General features: G+C 30.4%; 1 protein-coding gene across 1 annotated transcript in view; it reads right to left on the bottom strand.

Annotated features, from left to right (window-relative positions):
- The window catches only part of LOC148236294 (uncharacterized), a 79,743-nt gene that overhangs the window by 1,910 nt on the left and 57,061 nt on the right, over positions 1-20,772 (bottom strand). Inside the window, exons 2-4 of the mRNA XM_088183619.1 lie at positions 6,466-6,959; positions 4,072-4,250; positions 843-949 (exon numbers count right to left, since the gene is read on the bottom strand). Coding sequence (XP_088039745.1) covers positions 843-949; positions 4,072-4,250; positions 6,466-6,946 — 767 coding nt within the window. The 5' untranslated portion in view covers positions 6,947-6,959. The remainder of the gene's footprint in view (positions 1-842; positions 950-4,071; positions 4,251-6,465; positions 6,960-20,772) is intronic.

Below are 20,772 nucleotides of genomic sequence, written 5' to 3'. Positions count from 1 at the left end.
TAGAGTAGACCCCCTAATAACAAGGTAAATTTGGGACATGCTATTTGGGTGCCCGTTACTTTATGTGTGAGCGAGCCAAAGGGAGGATATATCACCACACGCTCCTGATTTGTACGTACGTAATGCAAAAAAATGTATGAGTATTTTCTAGTCCCCCAACTACAAGCACCCTAATAACACGTTCCCAATTTACCGTGTTATTGGAGGGTCTACTGTACACAACAAAATTTATTAATATTAAAATTAAAATTTTACATTTACATGAACGTTTTATGTTAAAAACAAAATGTTTTTTTTTCACACAAATTAATCAAGCATACGTTGACATAATAACAGAGCAAAACCCAGCTGTATTAAAAATATTCTTAACAAATTAATTTATTTGCAGGGTGAAAATATAATTATTATTACTATTTTGTATAAGCAAAAATAATTTCTAATAAGAAATTTTAGTTATTAAAATATTAACTGCCGTACATTGTTTTTTGTAGATTCGTCAATAATATCCTGATTCTTTTAAATTTTATTGAAAATTAGATTTATTAATTTATATTTAAAAAAAATAGATTTATTAATTAATTTTAGGACTATAAAAATAACTTACCTGCATTATTTTTTAATATGTTTCTTAGCAAAATATTTGTTGTAACAGTATTATTATTAACTATTGCATGAAACTATTTTTATTTAGTAGTTCATATTAATACGGATAGCCACTGGTGAGGTAAAAAAAATAATATTTTCCAATTTAATATCGTAAAATGGGGGATCATAAATATATGGTTTCGCAACGACCCCGACCATAACATAAATTTTTAATAATAATAAAAATGTTAGCTTACGGTGTCGGGAGAGGGTCAATGAAGTTTTCCACAAATTCGTTCTTGACCTCCAATAAAATATGGTATTCCGGCGAGTTGGTTGACCAATCGGCGAAGTGGGCCAACTTCTGCGAAAGATATGCAAAGTTTTATAGCGCGCATCATTAGGGTGCGGACCCTCTCTCAAGTATTACGGTCGAGCGCTTCATGGTTTTACGACAAAGTGACTACTTTTTTTTATAATACACATAAAAAACGGAAAACATAATGGACATCTCTAACCCGGAGCGCCACGAATCAATATATATAAAAAATCAACGGCGGCACGTTTGAAGAGCTGCGTACCTGCGGTACTTCAAGATGAAATTATATAAAAATAATATTTACAGAACTTTGTTGTATGCATAGATGTGTAATATAGATTAAATATGTGATGGATCATTCGTTCTCAGCTCAGGTTAAATTTTGGCGTTTCAGTAGTGACGTCTTAACTGAACCAAATCTGACGATCGAAGTAAAAAGGACTACAATGGTGTCAGCATGAAGGACTACGCTTTCTTACCGGACCATCTGTCTTGATTTGGCGCGAGCTCTACTAGTAGCGAGCCCAATGCTGTATTTCCAAGTCGGAAGTGAAGTGAGTTAACCTTTATAATGCCACGCGCCACATACGGTGCATTTACAGAATTTGCTACTTACGCTACGAAATAATATTACAAGATTATTTAGGTATATGGAGTCATCTATGGAGAAACCTTTAAAATTATTACCGCTTGGCTAAAATTAATGTGCTACGTTTCAACATCGTCAGGGTTTCATCATTCACATAAATCATAATTTTTAATGATACATGATAATTGTTATTAAAAATTATAAATTATTCCGCTAGGTGTGTCCCTCTAATTAGCACCTTTGTAATATGATACTTCTCGAACAAATTTCACGCTTAAGTGATGGTGTGACATGCAAAAAATGCCGGAAATATTGTTTTATTATTGTTGGTTTATATAATAAAAAAAATGTATTTTTATTCTGTATAAAATTGCTAATAAAGCAAAAAATAATTAAATGCTGTCCAAATATGCACAGGAAATGGCACCCGGAGGTTCCTTTTGTGTTATAAGGGTCCTTGACAAGTCGTTAACACTCAACATATATTTGTTTTACTCAAGGTATAAACGAAAAAATATGTTTCTTTTTTTCTTAATAAAATTTTGGTCTTAAGGTGATCTACTTTTATATACTTGAATATTTTTTGTAATTTTAATTCGTATAGTGGATAAATAAGTAACATACTTTTGTAACTATAAATTAAATAAAAAACATTTTTAAATATATAAATACATTTGAGAAACATACTTTTTAAAGAAATAATAAAGCAATTTTGCTTATACCTATTTACAGTGGCGTAGCTAGGGTATGTGCCGCCCAGGGCGATCCTTAAAATTGCCGCCCCCCATCATACAATTTTTGCAGGGTCATAAAATCAGGATTTCTTAAAATAATAAATTGGTTATTATTAAGCTCTTGTTATTCGTGGATTTATATATGTTTTAGTGCATTCAGGATTAAGAACCACACTAGACGATCCCATCGCGAATATGCCGCCCCCAAGCAAGTGTTGCCCGGGCGGCCCGCCCCCTCCGCCCCACCATAGCTACGTCACTGCCTATTTAGATATACTGTTTTCATAACTTATTTAGACATAGAAATATACAAATAAATTTACACAAATCACATTATTCTGAAGTTAAACAACAAAATATTTTATTTCCAAAATTAATTAGTACAATTGAGTTATGGAAAATTTTTTTATAAAGACTTGTTGTAGTAAAAATATTATAAATATATTTAAAATAGTGAAATAATAATAAATATTACCAAAATATTATTTTTACAGTATTAATTTGTACATCTGAGTGTACGAATTAGTTCTATAAACATAATATATAAAATACTACTGTTATTTTTAAAAATAACAAAATAATAAAAAAACATTTCTGTAGTCAATATATTAAAATAGAAAAATATTATGTTTACAGAATTTATTTAAAACATCTTAGTATACAAATCAATTCTAGAAACATACTTAAAACTTGTTGTTATTAAAATTGTTAAAATTACCTGTACATCTAAATTTACAAATTAGTTTGTAAACATACATACTTAACATAACCGTACCCTTTTGAGGATTCAAAACCTTTTTGTAGATCTTAAAACTTTGTATGTGGAAGATGAGACTCTTCGTTTCAGAGATAAAAGCAGGAGACGTGTACGAAACTTTTTTGTACTACGATGTTGAGACAGTATCTTCCCCCATCTGTTACTATTTTATCACATTTAGATAAAACACTTCTTAAATTTTTTTATGACAGGATGTAAATTATTTTTTATCTATTTGTAGGTACTTTTGTAGTGGGAGTTTTTTTCTTTTCGTTGTTCAAGCGGTTGTTAACGTGATATTTTGCAAGTGGTTAAAAACCATATCTTGATAATGTATTTGTTAGTTTGTAGCATCTTTAAATATGGCTCTATTGTCTGGAATACCGGTGAAGTTATACATATTGTTCAATAGTATTATAAGGATATGTATTTAGATAGTGCCTTTGTGACAGTAACGTTTGGATATAATTAATGTATTCGACGTAGCGAACGCGTTTAGGACTCCAGCGTTCGAAAACACTTTTTTTAAACGAGCCATCCAGCTCATAAAAGACCTTGCCATATACAAAGATGTTTTTGGCGATATCTACGAGGAGCTGGAACAATTTATGTGTGATAAAGTCCGCGCCACTATTATTTTTTAAATCTCTTTAAATTTATAAAAGTGTGTATATGTATGTATATGATTTGTAACATAGAATAATTTTTAATTTGCTTAAAAAACTTTGAAATTTTATTTTAATTTATGAAAATAGCAATGTAGCACCTCTGTATTTTTTTTAACAATACAAGCTGCCATTGTCATTGATGTACGTCTTTGTGTTGCTTAATTCGATTATCTCCCTGTCGAAATATATTTAGAAGATTTACTAAAGCGGTCGCGAAACATATTAACGGCGTCCCTTTTTGTTTGTTCTCTCGTAACTACCCTCCATTTGGCCTTCCTGCCCAAGACATGTTTGAATATAACGACGAAGATTAGTGTGATGTATAGGCGCGTTAAAGTTTCCAAGGCGACAATTATAAACTTTAAAACAAACCATTAATATCAAAAGAATATTGTTGTCTCGGTATTATCTATACATACTTCGCAAAAGTGCTCGATGTCCTGCTCGCTAACTAAGTCATCGCGATCCATATCCAGGAGTTCGTTGAAGAACAAGGACAGCTTTTCGCATTGCAGCTGCGATAGCTTTTGAGGTATGTCTTCATCGTCTTCTTCTTCTCCGTCGCCTCCATCTATACTGTATCTGTTCACCCACGTAGCTAAATAATACAAAAATAATATCAATACATTGTATATTTTATGAACTAGTTAAATGTTAAAGGTTAGTTTAATATATTGAAACAGTGCATCAGAGGATTGGATCTAAAATTGTGTCTGTTCATATATTTTATGGATAACTCTCCAAGAACATTTGCCGACAAATTGAGCATTTGATATTTATAGGTTTGGGTGCAGTCCCGAGTTCCATTTATATTATCTAGAACTTCCAGGTAACCCGTTTGATATGTATATACATACAATATGCTATATATAGCAATCGATGGCTTCCAAACTTTTGACCGAAGACATTGAAAATAAAGGAATAACTAAACATAGTACAAGAGAACTTTATACATAAAAATCGGTAGTTTTTATATGAACACAAACAACAACTACTAAGTAAGTAGTGAAACACCAGACTGAAATCAGTGATATATAATTTTTAATAACATGCCCATCTGCTTCTCCCAAATTATGTCCCTGAGAATAATTTATAATTATGAATATAGATATCACCAATTTTCAAACTTTGTTTCTGATTGACTTACTCAAGTTGGTTCAGTTTTACCCCGTTATAATGCATTGGGCTTACGCCTGTCAGGTTACAACGGAAGATGTAATAAAAAATATAATTATGCCTTTCATGTTTACTACGATCCAGCATAGGTGATTATGTTTTGTATATTTTTTTAATTACTTGCATTTTAATTAAATAAAATGTAGTAACTATTGTCATCTTCGTGTTTGTTTTTGGGGTAAATATAATTAGAAAGCAGATCATTTCTGATATTCATAACGTGTTTTAAACAATAATAAGCTTTTAAGCAATCTTCCTTATATTCAGGTACTTCTAAAAATACTTTATACGCTGATCCTTTAATGTGTTATCTATGAGTACTATAAAATCAACTGTGCTCAAAAACTAATTTGTACCATTTACTTATTCACTTTCACTAATTCATTACATTGTCGAAAAAAATATTTTTAAAGGCCTTGACAAAGTTAAGAAGATCAGTGCCAAATACAAAGGATAAGGTCAGTGTGTATCTCTGAAGAAAATTAATTAGATTTTTAAGGATTTTTGAATCACAATTATTTAGATACAGTCTAACAATACCCTATTTAGACAATTATAGATAATCTGGTTTCGATTAGAATCATAGCATTTGCCAGACGATCGAGAACTAGAATGGATGTTGAATTTTACTTAATTCTAACTAACAGCCATTAACATTAAGCAAGAATTAACTTCGTTCTTCAACTTGTTTAAGGAACTTTATCTAGAACTACTAATTCGCTTCTGATTTGGAATAAATGAGAGTTTAGTTGAACTCACATCAAGCGGAACTCCGCAGAATCGACCGAGACAACCGTTAAACACCGTGAAAGTAGCAAAGTAATTTTTCTATGAAAAATTTGAAATGATTTAACTGGATCGTTTGTTATACGTGTTGTCTATTTTTATCTATCAGATATTTTAAATATTTTATTTAAATTTTTGCTCACAATCAAGCCAACATCAACGGAAAGCGAGCGAGTATTCTCAACGGCAAGATTGTTCGTTAAGACAATTAGAAATATACTCTACATACATTGGTCTGAAAAGCTTACTCTTTTTAGCTCTTAAGCAAAAATAAAATATTAATTATAATTTTTGTAATATAATTTTACAATTACTGTTTTGTATATTTAATTGAATATATAATTGACAGGGATGACAGTCTAAAAATAAGAAGGATGTATATTTTATATTTGTGTAATAATACCATAAATGAAATAGCTCCTCCGATATCTCCCTAGATGAAGCTCAGTATGGTGATGCGTGTCTGTCAATCCAGCGAATGTACTAATGGAATATAAAGTTTTGAAACGGCGCCAGTTATGTACAGCAGAAATCGTAGGCAACGTGAAGGGAATTTAATGTCACTAACATTGAATGATATATATACATATATTACCTCAACTTCTGGAGGTTCAAGAAAGTGGCTTACTAGGGATAACATCTGGGTTTAATAATTGGAACAAAGAATGGTACCATGAGCGGGGAAGATTATTCTGAATATTGCTGAACGTAAAACAATGGTGATATACCCATTATTTGGACCTTACTATTCTCAAACAGCAATTATTAATAAGCAAGTATTAATTTTATAAAAAATGAATAAATATGAGCTTGACTGAAAATAATAATAAAATTGTTTATATGATACTCACTCCACACATGAACGCTCCATCCGTGTCCTTTCGATTGCTCCTTCTCCTCGTGCGAATCTTCGTCTTCTGTGTGTCCATCAGTCTCAGGTAGAGTTCTCCACCTCTTCAGGAGCTCTTTCTTTGTCTTGTCGCAGGCGTGCTTCCAGTTCGTGAAATATTTCTTATGAACCCTCGGCGAATGGTGATCCATCGAATCCCTGTGCCCATCGTGCTTGTGGTGTTTGTGATGATCCTTTCCTTTGTGATTGTGATCCTTCTCTTTCTCCACGCTGCTATCCGACTCTTCGTTGTGCGTGACGACGAATCGGACATCTTTCTCGGATTTTATGCTGTTCGACTTGGAAACGGATGCGGCGTTCGTGACTGCCTCGTCGCTTTTGGATATTCGCACAGGATTTATTATACTCGGATGCAAATCTTTGGAGCTCTGCTCTTTGCTGAGGTGCTTTTGTTTGTCTTTCGCCCCGTCTGAGTTTTCCATAGTACGAAACTATCTGGAAATTAATGAAAAAGTTTTATTTCAACGAGTTTTCAATTAAAACGTGCTGTGCATACAATGAACGCGAAAGCTCTTAGAATTGTGGAAATGTATAAAGCAGATAAGACTTTAGTTTATTTTGTATAATCATTTACATAACGCGTTGTGATATATAATACTACCATATTTTTTTAATACAAATAAAATAAAAAATACAATGAATATTTGTATTGACATAAACCTAAAACAAGCTATACATAAATACATTTTTCATAGTAGCTCTTAAACTAAACCAAAAGCTTTTTATACATATATTTTCCTCGAACAGGGTTCATTACCTGTCTGAATATTTATAATTCAAACAAGTTTTCTGAATTATCCACTGAGTGACAGCTTGAATTGATGCACTATTTTAGCATGAGATACGTATTATTTGTAAGCGTTTATAGTGCGAAGTATGACGGATTGTAGACACCACCCCACCAGCTACATAAAATCAGTACTTTGATTCCTTGTGATTACAGACAATGGAGCAGTGGCGTAACTATGCCGCGGATCGGACTAAAAAATTAAATACAATCTTGCATCAAGTCATACATCCTCCGAAACGCTCGCTCGTTATATATTTTTTAAATGAGTATGCATATCCAGATATTCAAAACGCTTTATGATCTGAATCCGGTGAGTTTTAGACTCCTAGTCATTATATGACATTCTATGTTAAAACCCTTTAACGACGGGTCGGTATGTTTTTCCGCCTCACGTCAACTAATTCTCACATTTTGTTAATTTCCTGTTTCAAAACATCGGAATCAGAATTTTCAATCATTAACACGTAATTCCACACAAAGCAAACAACTAAAGGGATCCGATTATTTAGATGTGTTTGGCTGTACTTCATTTACAATCATATGATCTTTGCTACTATTATTTATGACAGTGTTTTATATTCACACTATCTGTAACTTAAATGATGAGAATTATGATTAATATCGACAGCAAAAATAAAAATAAAAATTCAATTTTTTTTTTAAATTTATAAAAATTCAAAAATGGTTTTTTTGAATTTTTAAAAATTCAAAATTCAAAAATGAATTTTTAAAAATTTTAAATTCAAAAAAAATTTTTTTTTTAATTTTTGTTTTATCGAATTTTTTGTATACATTATTTTAGTTTTTAATTTTTGTATTTATATTTTCGAGTTTTATTTTTTTTATATATGTATGCGTTGCGATGTTTTATCTTGCGCTATTTTGTCACTGCCCGCTTTTCTTCGCGCTCTTTTGTCTTGCACTTTTATGATTGTACACCATATTACTAGTAAAATTACAATATAATGATATTATTAAAGCACTGATTAATATCAATTTAAAATGTACAAAAAGAGAAGAGGGATAGTTAATATTTAGAATAAAAAATACGGTGGCTTCATTTAATTCTGTATTTGTTTGCGTTCTTTCACATAAAATTATGAATGAAATAAATTTTGGATCAAAACAATATAAACATTATGAGAAGTTCATATGAATAAATAAAATAATAAAATACCATAATAATTCAAGCAATAACATTATTAAGAAATGATCTTAATTCAACAAAATATTTAGCTTAGCATTTTTGTAAAATTATATTTTTTAAATTTGTTTGTGTTTTTCATGTTCTTATAAAAAAAGAAAATATTTAGTAAAAAATTGCTTATTATTTTGGTACGAAATATGTTTTTTATATACATATATATGTATATGAAAAAAATTAAAAAACATTTTACAGTGACTTTTTAGTAAAATAATTTGATTAGAATTTTGGTGCAGTTATATTATTTTAGAATTTTTTAGTATGTTTTTTATAGTCGTTTTTTATGGCAAAAATGTAAACTTTTTATTTTAAAAAAGGATGAGTATTTTGGTACGAAATAATAATTTTTTATATGTTTGGCGGCGGGAGGTGACGGGTGGCAATAAGCCACAGATTGAGCCGCTGCAGTATTATTTTTATTGAATTATATTACAGTTTACATGGTGTTTACCAAATAACGGGACGCGGGTCCGCAAGGCGTGCGAGCCCGCCAGAGTTAGCCAGTCTAGTTTTGGTCATATCAAAATCTAAATATATAATAGGTTAAATGTATATATTTCTGTACAATATATACTAGGTTTGACTTCTAGTTTATTAATATTATTAATCTATAATCCCTTAGTGCCGATACGTACCGTAAAAAAGTAGCTTATTGCTTTCGGATTTATTACATTTTCATTACGACTTTTTCAAGCCATGTAATAAATACTAGCCAAGTAATAAAAACACGGGTTTAAATTAAACTACGTACGATGGCAAAGCATCTATTGAAACTATTGAAGTATAGCTTTCTCTGTTTGGTAGTTTAATTGGTTTACAATTTAATTTATATTTTTAACAGTAATATTATATATTAAATAAGGGTATTGTATTTTTGTTGTATTTATCTTCATCTACATTAAGCAACTACTGTTTTCATTCAATGTAAGATATAAGTAAACTTATGTATAGTATCGATTATTATTACAGTATAAAAATATTGAAAAAAAGACAGATTTTGTATTTTTTTTTTCATTTTATAAAACACAGTTTATATCGATATTAATTTGGATTTTAACAATAAAAAAAGTTATTTACATTGCTTGAAGTAAACTTGATATTTATGTTTAACTAATTAAAGAAACGTACATAAAATCAATATGATGTCATCACTTTTTTATATTTAAAACAATTTATTAAGAAAAATATTTTATGATCAATTATTTTATATAGTTAAAATCATTTATATTTTAACTATCACGATCTATTTTAATATTGTAGAGTTTTAACAATGGTTTATCTTTAAGCAATGCAATAGAGATCTTGCAAACGACAATATAGACATCGTGCACGGCCCCCAGTATTGCACAATAGCCACTCAAGCTTTCAAAAACCATGAATAATAAATTACCGTAGCATAAAAACTCTACTCTTGTACTGTTAGTCGTCTTAAGCCTGATTTTTAACAAAAACTACTTGACATGGTACAAAAAATAATATTTTTGTAATTATTCTAAGAGCTATGAATAACTACTATTTTGAAATATGCAATGGATTGAAAATCAAGTTATTGCTAGCTTAATACAAATTACAGTAAATATCTGATAAATCAAGCTTATTGCATTTCTATCTGATTTAAGAGAGGAGGACATAAATAAATATACCTGTAAACAATGTAATAATCGGCCCAAAGAATCAGTATTCTCTTTTTCAAGACACTGTTTATTTTTCACTAGCATTAGTTTATGCTTCGCATCAATAAAATGCTATCGATTTAGTTAGAGTTGAATATATTATTAATTTTGATTGTTTGGATAGCAGCATATTGTTTTGTAGAATACACTGATTCTTAAATATATAAATATTTTCAGCTCTCCTATTTAAATTTGCTATAATCATAAAACGAATTTTTCTGCACAATAAATAGCTAAGCATTATTAAAAGCAAGGCTTAAAATATTTATATTATATATTTGTACATTAAAATCAGTCTCCCGTTGCAATAATAAAATTATTGAAATGCTAAGCTTAATTTGATCAAAATAGCAGTTTTTATAGTAAATATAAGCTGTTGCAGAAGTTTGGCGATTCTAAAAGGAAAATTGTACAATAAAACTAAAAGTGAACGACGAAAAGATGAAGTGAAACGACGTCGGTTAATGTGGGTTTTGGTTTTATTGTCAAATCGATTTTTTCATGCTACACGCGAAACATTCAACGGTGCCTCAGAAATAGTTAACATTTTGTACAGAGCGCTTTATTAATATTTATAACTTTTCATTATACAAAATTGTGTCTTTTCGCTATAGTCTTAACAATTTAAACGTGCCATGTACATAACCAAGTACTGTGTATACGCAGGGTGACAGGAAATTTCATGGACTGAATACTTAATTTCTTATTTACATCAAGCAAGTAGAACGAATGTACTAAGGTATGCAAGTCATACTAATCCATGTTTATATAAAATATATTTTTATGTGATAGAAATATAATATTGATGATATTTGGAAAGCTACGTGTGAAGGTTATAAAGAAACATACATTGGCAATATATCATAATATTTCAAAAGATCCCAAGCAAAATACCCATATAGATAATACTCCCACGTTACCTTTGGTGTTTGACATATGACCCATCAGTCTTTTATGATTTTATATTAAAAGCTGCGGATGTTTCAGTTTCAAATAAGACGTGTCTGTTTATTTTATTTAATTTTAATTTTTAAATTGCGTCGCAATTTCAAATTTATACCAAGGGACTATACTATATTTGCGTTAACACAGTCAGTTCGAGTGCTATGCATTTCATCATTATTCATAATTTAGAAAGAGATGGCAGTTCTGTGGTCAAGTTCTGACTGAAGTCACAGTGTTCTGGCTTAAATATCTAGTCTAGAGATTGGGGTAGAAATGCAACGTCCCTTCAGTCTTTGATCCTTTAAGCAATGTTGATTATTCGGGTCGGAACCAGACTCTTTGATAATGTCTAATGTAGATATTATTAGACTGTTTACCGTATATAACTGGATAGCAAAGCAAATTTATTTATATGTTTTTTTCTAGCATTTAATAAGCAATGCAGAGTGTATAAAAGTAGTACAAAAAATAATGAATAAAATAAAATATTAATAATAAAATCACCTTAGTTTATAAGCTATATAATAATTATATATAGATAAATATAAAATAAAAAATATCATTTTTAGATATACATATGTAAATATCTATGAACAACAATATTATTAAAAATATTTTAGCAAAATATGAACTATTTTATTCATGACTATTGTTGCGACCTCTTCCCTTTGGAGATGGCCGTCTTTTCTTCTCGAAGAACCACCGTCTCTCGACGGAATTAAACACCTCTAACCATAGAAATGCTTTATTATCAGAGTTTACATCCTCAGAATCCTTGCTGACGCACGACCATACGCCGTGACAGCCGAAGAGCCTTCAGGTTATTTATACACAAAAAACCACGCACGGCCATAACACACTTTTATTCGGCCATGCATAAATATATGTAAAAATTGTCAGAACAACTATCATTGATCATTTTATAATAATAAAATGAATAAATAAAAAATCAACTGTACAAACTATTTCTTCAAGCTATTTGTAGTAAATTTTTAATCATAGTATAAATTTTATAGTAAAAAATCATAGTAATGAATTTTTGCGGTAAAAACTTAAATGATGAAATTGCTTAAATAAAAAATTCAAATTTAAACAAAAAACAATTGACTGAATTTTTATATAGCTATGTATACGAAAAAAAAAATACGCAACGTTTTTAGATCGACTTTTATTCCAAAAGTGACTTAATTTTGAAATTATAATCAGAATTATTAACTAAACATCATTTCAATACTATAAAAAAATTTTTAATTTCGTAATTTCTAAAAGATCTAAAAAGTTTTACTGCGAAAAACGAATTTAATAAAATGTTTATCAATAATGCTAATAAGGCAAGTTTAAATATAAAAATAAAACAAAAAATATTTATTAGCACCATAGTAACGATTTTGTAACAGTTCAACAGAATCAATACAGAGGCTCAATAAATAATCGCTGTTTCTCATGATGAGTATCGTATCAATTATTAGTTATATTAGATGCGTAGTTTGAGTTTGACAGCCCAGTATAGACGACGCATTTTATCACGTTCGGTGCTTAATAACAGAACAAATCATATTTTACTTTAAAAATATTAAAATTCAAGGAAGTTGTGCAAATATTAAAAAAGGTTTTTGTCAAAGATGCTATATCCAAACAAAGGGTTTATGAATGGTACAACTGTATCCAAGAGGGTCTTGAAGATATCCAAAATTGCGAGGACTGGCACATAAAATTACCGATACAATTGTAAAAAATAGGTCAATTGTGTTTAATAATCACCGAATGAAATGTAACCATTTTTTTAAAACACCATACGGTTCATGCAAATAAATTTCGACTTAACTTTTGGAAATGAAATGGATAGCAGGCAAAGTTCCTAAGCATTTAATTAAAACATCATCGTACTGCTAAGTAATGGTGTTATAAAGTCATGACAAATCGTGGGTGTATGTTTATTACATATGTTTTTATTTTTTATTATAATTTTTTTAATCATGACTATCGTGACAAACAATAATTATATTATTTAGTTAACTATTCTACATACTTTTCCAGCTCCTTATTCTCCTCCTTCGCTAAAAGCAGTTGTGCGAGCGCAGCGTCATCAAATGCTAACATCTGAGCCACAACGGGAAGAATAAGGGACGCGATTGCGACTCTCTAGGTTAGTGGTGAACAAACTATTTTTTTCAAATTTGTCGCGACCCGTAAATGTTTTTAATTGTCAACATAGTCAAATTTTTTATGCGACTTTACTTATGGTTCTGTTGTTAGAGGTCTAAATAAAACATAAGTTCTTTAAAATTTTCAATGTAAAATATTTTTCATAACTTTAATTTGCGCTTGCATGGAACCCAGGATTTTTCTAAGGTTTAAATTTGTATTGAAAAATGCAATCCATGCGTTATAATCTCAAAATATCACATATAATGCTCATCAATTGTGGATTATTCAGTAGCTGAGAGACTGAGTGAGTACGCGATCTATGTTGCATCATTCGCCTCTGCTGCGGTCATAAAATTTTTGATAATATGATATCACTTAGTTATTTTATTGGTACTTGCTTTTTGTTTCTCTGGCCCCTAAGGGGTCGAAACTAGAGTTCTCAATCGAATATTTAATTATTCGTCCAATTTTAAACTACATATTTGAATGATTGATCGAATATTCGTAAAAAAAATTTTCGAATGAAATTTTAAAAAATCTTTAAAAGTCGTTTTTTTTTCAATATACCCGAGTGAAATAGTGCCGCTTCAAAATCTACGGTTGTGTGACAATGAGACACTTTTAACAAAACAATGCTTTTACGCATTCGAAAAACATTTGTGAATAGAATATTTATCAGTTGCATCTACTATGACGGAAATTTGCAGAATTCGTTCGTTGAACGAATCCAAATGTTAGAAAGGCCCACCCTTTATTATTGTTTAACGCTTATCTCAAAAACAGGCGTGCATTGCTAATTTTTGTGTAGTTCGTATTATTATTTATTTCTAGTTATTTAATTTATATGTAAATCCACACATAAAAACGCCGATACAGATCCGATCTTTTTGTAAATTATATATCAAATTCGTTTCAAACATTATTAGCTAATGTATATACAATACACGAGTGTGACATTAAAAAGACAACGTTTTGAATTCACAAGTTACTGAGTGAGCTGACTACCAAATAATGTGATCTACATTTTTTATCTGGATTCAAATCCCATGAGAACTATCTGACTATCTGGGTTCAAATGCCATGAGAACTCTGGTCGGTTTTTTAAATATCTATCGTGTCAGATGTTGAAGTTTCTTGTACACAACCACAACCGTGATTTCTTGTTACACAACCTTAATGTCCGTCTTTTGGGAATTACACAGCAAACGTTCTAGGCGATTCATATGTAAATGATTCACTCTACGACGGCGCACGTTCTAAGTAAAAGGAAGTATTCTCGTTCGTGTTTAACTTACTAGATCCACAAACTTTCCTGCCATACCATGCATAATATTCATCCGACCGTTCCAAACTCCGCGTCGGCATTCGCCGTTGTCGTTTCCAGTTTAGTTTCATTCCCCGAAACTTGGTTAATTTCGCGTGAAAATTGTTGGGCATCGCTGCTGTGCGGTACCTGACCCGCAAAGAAACACACGCCGTTCACGCCACGGCCTCGTTAATGCCCAGGAAACGGAAACGGGTTTAATTCGGGACAAAAAGGATTTGAAAAACCTCCCTCGGAAAGGAGGACAGCCGAATCGACAGGAAAATCCGTGCTTGCCCTCAACGACTGTAACGTAATTCGGAAAAATCGTTAACGGTGTTTACTCGATTGCCCTGACTTGTAGCACCACATGCTACCCAACCCTACTAGGCTTTTGTGGGGGCGCGAAACTAAGCAAAAGTGATTTCTAACCCGCTCGCCCTCGAACGGTGGATTTTATTGCAAAACCGCAATGGGATCGAGTGGGGCTTAATTTTCAGAGCGCTGGCTCAACGGATAGGGAGACTGGCCTAGCACGTAATAGGTCATGATATCGTTTGCAAACATTGGTCTGTTTCATACCTGTACAAGGTGTTTTATAAAGAAATGGTTTTAATGTAAATTATATTTACACATAGTTTAACTATTGTTTTTCGATTTGACATACTAGTACTATTTTAGATTATTTAGTAAATTATCAACAAAATATTTTATTTTTATTTTTTAGTGTGAATGTTATTTATTTGTGGGTATTAGGGTTTATTCTAGAGCCGATTTTAAAATTCCAGTAAATTTATAAAACAGTTAAAACCGATTTTCGAATTTTATAAAAATTAGTAAAAATTTATTCCAACTCTAAAGTTATTTTACATGAATAATATACAAAACTAAATAAAATAAATTAAAACTTTGGAGGTTTTGAAAAACAATTTTTAACAAATGAGGAGAGAGATCAAAAGGATTGAAAGTCAATACTGGTAATACCTGTATTGGAGCAAAAATTGACCTTCGGTACTAAACTTAGCCAGCTTAACTCTTAGTCTCAGGGGGAAATAAGCGGAGAATAAACACAACTTCGCATCTTGCATATTGCTACATAGTTTGTCTATATTTCGGTATTACACTATGTTTTAAAAATATGATAGTTATTATTAGCAATATTACAAGGGACTTCTGATGTGAGAGTATTGGTCAAAGTATATTCAAACCGAATTTTGACCAATAGGAGAGCGCAAAAAAACAATTATCACTTCTCAGAAGTCAAAAATCCACGTCAAAAGCAATAAAATTGTGCCGTCGCCGTCGCAGTGGGAACGCTCGGTAACGAGCGTTCCCACTGCGACGGCACAATTTTATTGCTTTTGACGTGGATTTTTGACTTCTGAGAAGTGATAATTGTTTTTTTGCGCTCTCCTATTGGTCAAAATTTGGTTTAGATATTCTTTATTTGATTCTCATGTATTGTAATATTGCTATAAAAAAATCTTAATATGTTTTTCACTGTGACGGTAACGGCACAATTTTTATTACTTTTAACGTAGTTAAAAATGCATGCCATTAATGAAATACTATGAATCTTAATAAAAGTATTTAAAAAACAATCACTAAACTAGCCGACTTTTGCCCCCCCCCTTCTATGGAAAAAAGTCTATCAATATAGGAACATTTTTTTAAAAATTTATTATTGACTTGATTATTCGTCATTTGAAAAAAAATATCTGTAAGACCCGATGGCATCATAAGACGGTTTACCGTTACATTCTAATTAGAATCCATTACTATTTGCCTCTCAGCCATACACCGTGGGGATGTTACCCTGCGCTTCTAAAGAAATATTTACCATTTTATTTTTATTATATATTAATGTTCTTTTCTTATAATAAATATAAATATTTTATTGCTTTTGAAACAAAAATAGTAGAAATACATTTAATTATGACTATAATAATTATATTTATTTAAAATATCGTTAAAATTCTGCACAAAACTAAAAAAAATCAGATACATAAGTAGTAAAATTATGGAATGAAGTAAGTGGTATTGTAGGTTAAACAAATTTATTCATTTAACAATCCAGAACTGACGCCGATCCCCTAGAAATAAAAGTGGGAGTGGTGTCGCATGTAACGAAGAAAGAAATAAAGCATGCTCTTTCGTGTAATGGTACTTCGTCCAGATGACATGGGAATCTTATGAAGCGACCCGATGACGCAAATATGCGCTATTTTCACAACTATATAACTAGCCTTGTTTAACCATAAGCTTAAGATTCAATTTAATCAATTTGCTAAAGAAACCTGGTTGCTAAAAATTGACCAACCTTAGTTTGTATTTCTTGCTTACTATGAAGATTTTTAAGATGAGTAAAAAATTTTTTTATCGCTTTAATTTGGATGATTTGCAGTTAAAAAAATAGTGCTACTCCACACCTAGCAAGTTTACGGGTCTGAATAATACATTTTTTGTGGTTACTATTTCTATTAGATATTAGTAAAATGTTTCTTTTAAATTTAACCTAAAAGTTTAGGGGAGGTTAGGTAAATTTTTATTGAAATTAAGCTTCGAATCCAGAATACACACCTTAGATTTTTATTATACGCTAATTCTCTATTCACTTTGCAGTGTTAATGGCAAAATCTAGCTATGTTTCATTTATATAATTGAACTATGTTTTTTTATGAATAATTTGCATCTTCAACATCTACAGATATTATTTATAGCACTTATGACTGTATCATTCGTATATAAAATTAGGATTAAAGTTGCGAGATAGCTTCCTTATGAAAATTCAGCTAGGATAAGCAATGTTTAATTAAAAATAATATTAGCAATGTTAGTAAAAACGACACAGAATTTTTTATAAAAATATTCTGTGTCGTTTTTAGATCGACTTGTTTTGATAAGAATAAATCGTCATAAGCATTGCACGTTTTACATTTCGTAAAACAATATCCGCCGTGAGAAAATTCGCAGGAAAATATTAAATGTACAACAAATTTATTATAGAAGTACGTGTCTGATCTTTAAATTAATTTATTACAATGAAACATATATATATATATATCAAATCACTGAAGCATACTTGTAATTTATTATATATTATAGATTAAATTATTTAAAAGTATATTGTTCGTTCTGTATTTTGCTTTGAATTATATATGGAAAATTTTTATAGTCCCTCTAGCTAAAATTGTCGATAAAAAATTAAATTGCATATCCGAATGGCTGTTCGTTACATGGTATATGTTTAAAACACTAGCATTATTTTAAATAAATAAAGGTAATAGGTAATGTTCTAAAAGGTCGGTGCCAAATACGAAGTTATGTGGTACTGAGCATTCCAACAATTTTAAGTCTACCATTTTCATTGTCGATAAAGTATGTATTTGACAGTAACAAATAGTCTGGTTGTGCCCCGAATGTCAAGGACTAGGTAAAAACGTTAAACTTCTCCAATTGACTTATATAGATTTGTTAATTTGCTGGTATACATCTGGGAGTGTGCTAATTTTACGTATTTTTCCATAATTACTATGGCTATTATTTATTTATTTATTTTTAATTGCATTTATAGTACTTTATAGAAAAAAATGAGTTATTCGCGTCTTTTATTGCTTTGATTTTTATTTTAACAATTTAATATTATTAAATTAAATTAATTTATTTTACATATTAATTATAAATTATTTGGCTTTGAAATTTTCTTAAGTCCATACGGAGGCTTTCAATATTTTTTTATAATATTAATATAAGAAATATTTTTTATTATGCTAATTTATTTCTTACTCTTTTATTTATTGGTAGTATTTTTTTATATTAATTTAAATTAATAAAAATATTATATAATTTTTAATTTTTTGTTGTTTATTATTTCTTGAGATATGTGTGTAAATATATAGATATCTGTGGTACCTTAAAACCAGGGCTGTGGAGTCCTTAAAAAAAACACGTCTCCGACTCCGACTCCGATTCCGATATTTACCAACAACACGACTCCACTCCGACTCCGACTCCGACTTCGACTCCGACTCAAAAAAGTTTAATTTTATCAGGTATTTTTGGTGTTTTTCTACGCGTTTTATATTCATACGCTATACACATTCATTATTACGCAATTAAAAATTCATAAATTTCATAATTTAAAAAAATGCTCGGAGTCGCTCATTTTTCACGACTCCGACTCCAACTCCGGCCAAAACACCACGACTCCACGACTCCAACTCCGACTCCACAGCCCTGCTTAAAACAGTGAAAGAGCAACGACCGTACATGTACGGCGATACTCATCAAAGGGTTGATAAACCTTTAAGCGGTATCGCCATACCTTTACGGTGCTCGATCATTTACTGTTTTGAGGTACCATAGATAGTTTTATATTTACATATATAACTGAATTAATAATAAATAAAATACATTAGATTTATATCATTTTTTTTTCAAATTTTGATTTATTGTGAATGATTTTTATAGAAATATAAATATAAACAATAGTAATAAAAGAGTGTAAAATAAATAAACGCAACAAAAAATATTGAGAGACTCTGAATTGATATAAAAAATCACAGAAGTTGAATAAAATATATGATAGATTAGCTTTCAAACATACTCTCAGTCATCTAAATTCCAAAATTTTAAGCTGATCTTTGATATGACTTATATTTTTTTTAGCAGTACAGAAATAATATATTTTAACACTTTAAATAAATTGCTCCCTGCAGAGCATGATATGTTATGGTTTTAATAAAAAAATGTATGTGCATATATACATTTTTTTATTGTGATATTTTTTAATAATTATGGTTTACTTTTTCCATCTAAATGCAAATGTAAATAAAAATAAATTTTCGCCACGCGCCACCGCTGATTTTTAACGGCGTCCGTTAACGCCACGAGTGTCCGGTATGCTCTAATAAGTTAAATGCTCCGAAAAAATAGTTTCAGACGAAAATTTTCTTTTACGACCCTACGAAAATAATGAACGAAAATCAACAAAAAAATATAAAGTATAACGCGAGAGCACTTTACGAGAGAAAAGAACGGCGTGTAAAAAATAATGAGCATAATAACACAAAGCCATAAATAGGATATGCGGTATATGAGTAAAAAAGTAATAATTAGGATCGCATATTAATAGAATCGGAGGTAAAATCGCAAGGTTTACGCACAAAAGCACGTTAATGAAAAATTATCGTGTGAATTTAACATTTTGTATTCAAAGGAAAGGGGGTCGAGACCCCAAAATTAAAATTAGGGACCATTAAGGTCGGTAGGTCGGCATTTTTATGAACCGTTGAAGCCATATGGTGCCGTGACCGCGCATATGATATGCCATAAAATATAATAATAGCATATATAAAAGCCTACGTATAGTAGTATATATACGATTTTTTAATTGTATAATAAAGTTTATTATTAAATCACAGTTGGAGAATTCGTGTCTCGAACACGTGATTAATATTCGTCGGTTGTGTATTGTCGAATTATCCGGTTAACGGTCGCGTTGCGTGAAAGTTGGAAAACAATGGCCGTAAATCTTATATTAATACGAGGGTTGATGGCCGATAATATCGATCTTTTGGCCACAATAAGTTTTATGCGCGCGTTATTTTGTTTGAATACTATTTCGTTAGTGTTATACGACGAAATATTATGTGCGTATATACATATAGATTAGAGCTATAAATAATTATGGGTGACATAAAGTTCGTTCCGGTTGCAAATAAGATATTTTATCACTGATATAGTTAAAAATTCATCAGATAAATATATTTATTATAGGGTAAAATCACCGTTAATTAACGTAAGGATATTTTGTTCTATATAGGGTTGTAGCGGGCTATCCAAAATTAAAGATCAAAGGAGTATCTCATTGCCAAAAGCAATTGTTGTAAAAAAATATAATATATATATATATATATATATATATATAATATAAATAGCTAGCAAACTATTAATTCCATTATTGCCGGATATATGCAACACAGACCAAATGCGTTTGTTAATAGTCTGATCCCAAATCATTAATATTGTTTGTTGTTATTATTTTTAGGGGTTATGGCCCCGGGGGTGATTGATCTCGTAGCCAATGAGACTCAATGTGAATCTAGTAAGACTTTTATTGATATATTTAGCAAGCGGTGGTAAAGCTAACGCAGGTGATGATGCCTCAGGGTTCTTGTGACTGT

Source organism: Plectrocnemia conspersa, unplaced genomic scaffold (genome assembly GCF_051122295.1).
Source record: "Plectrocnemia conspersa isolate PC_06_02 unplaced genomic scaffold, ASM5112229v1 ptg000003l, whole genome shotgun sequence".
Lineage (NCBI taxonomy): Eukaryota > Metazoa > Arthropoda > Insecta > Trichoptera > Polycentropodidae > Plectrocnemia > Plectrocnemia conspersa.
Note: the sequence above shows the minus strand (reverse complement) of the source record. Positions and strands in the feature narration are given on the sequence as shown.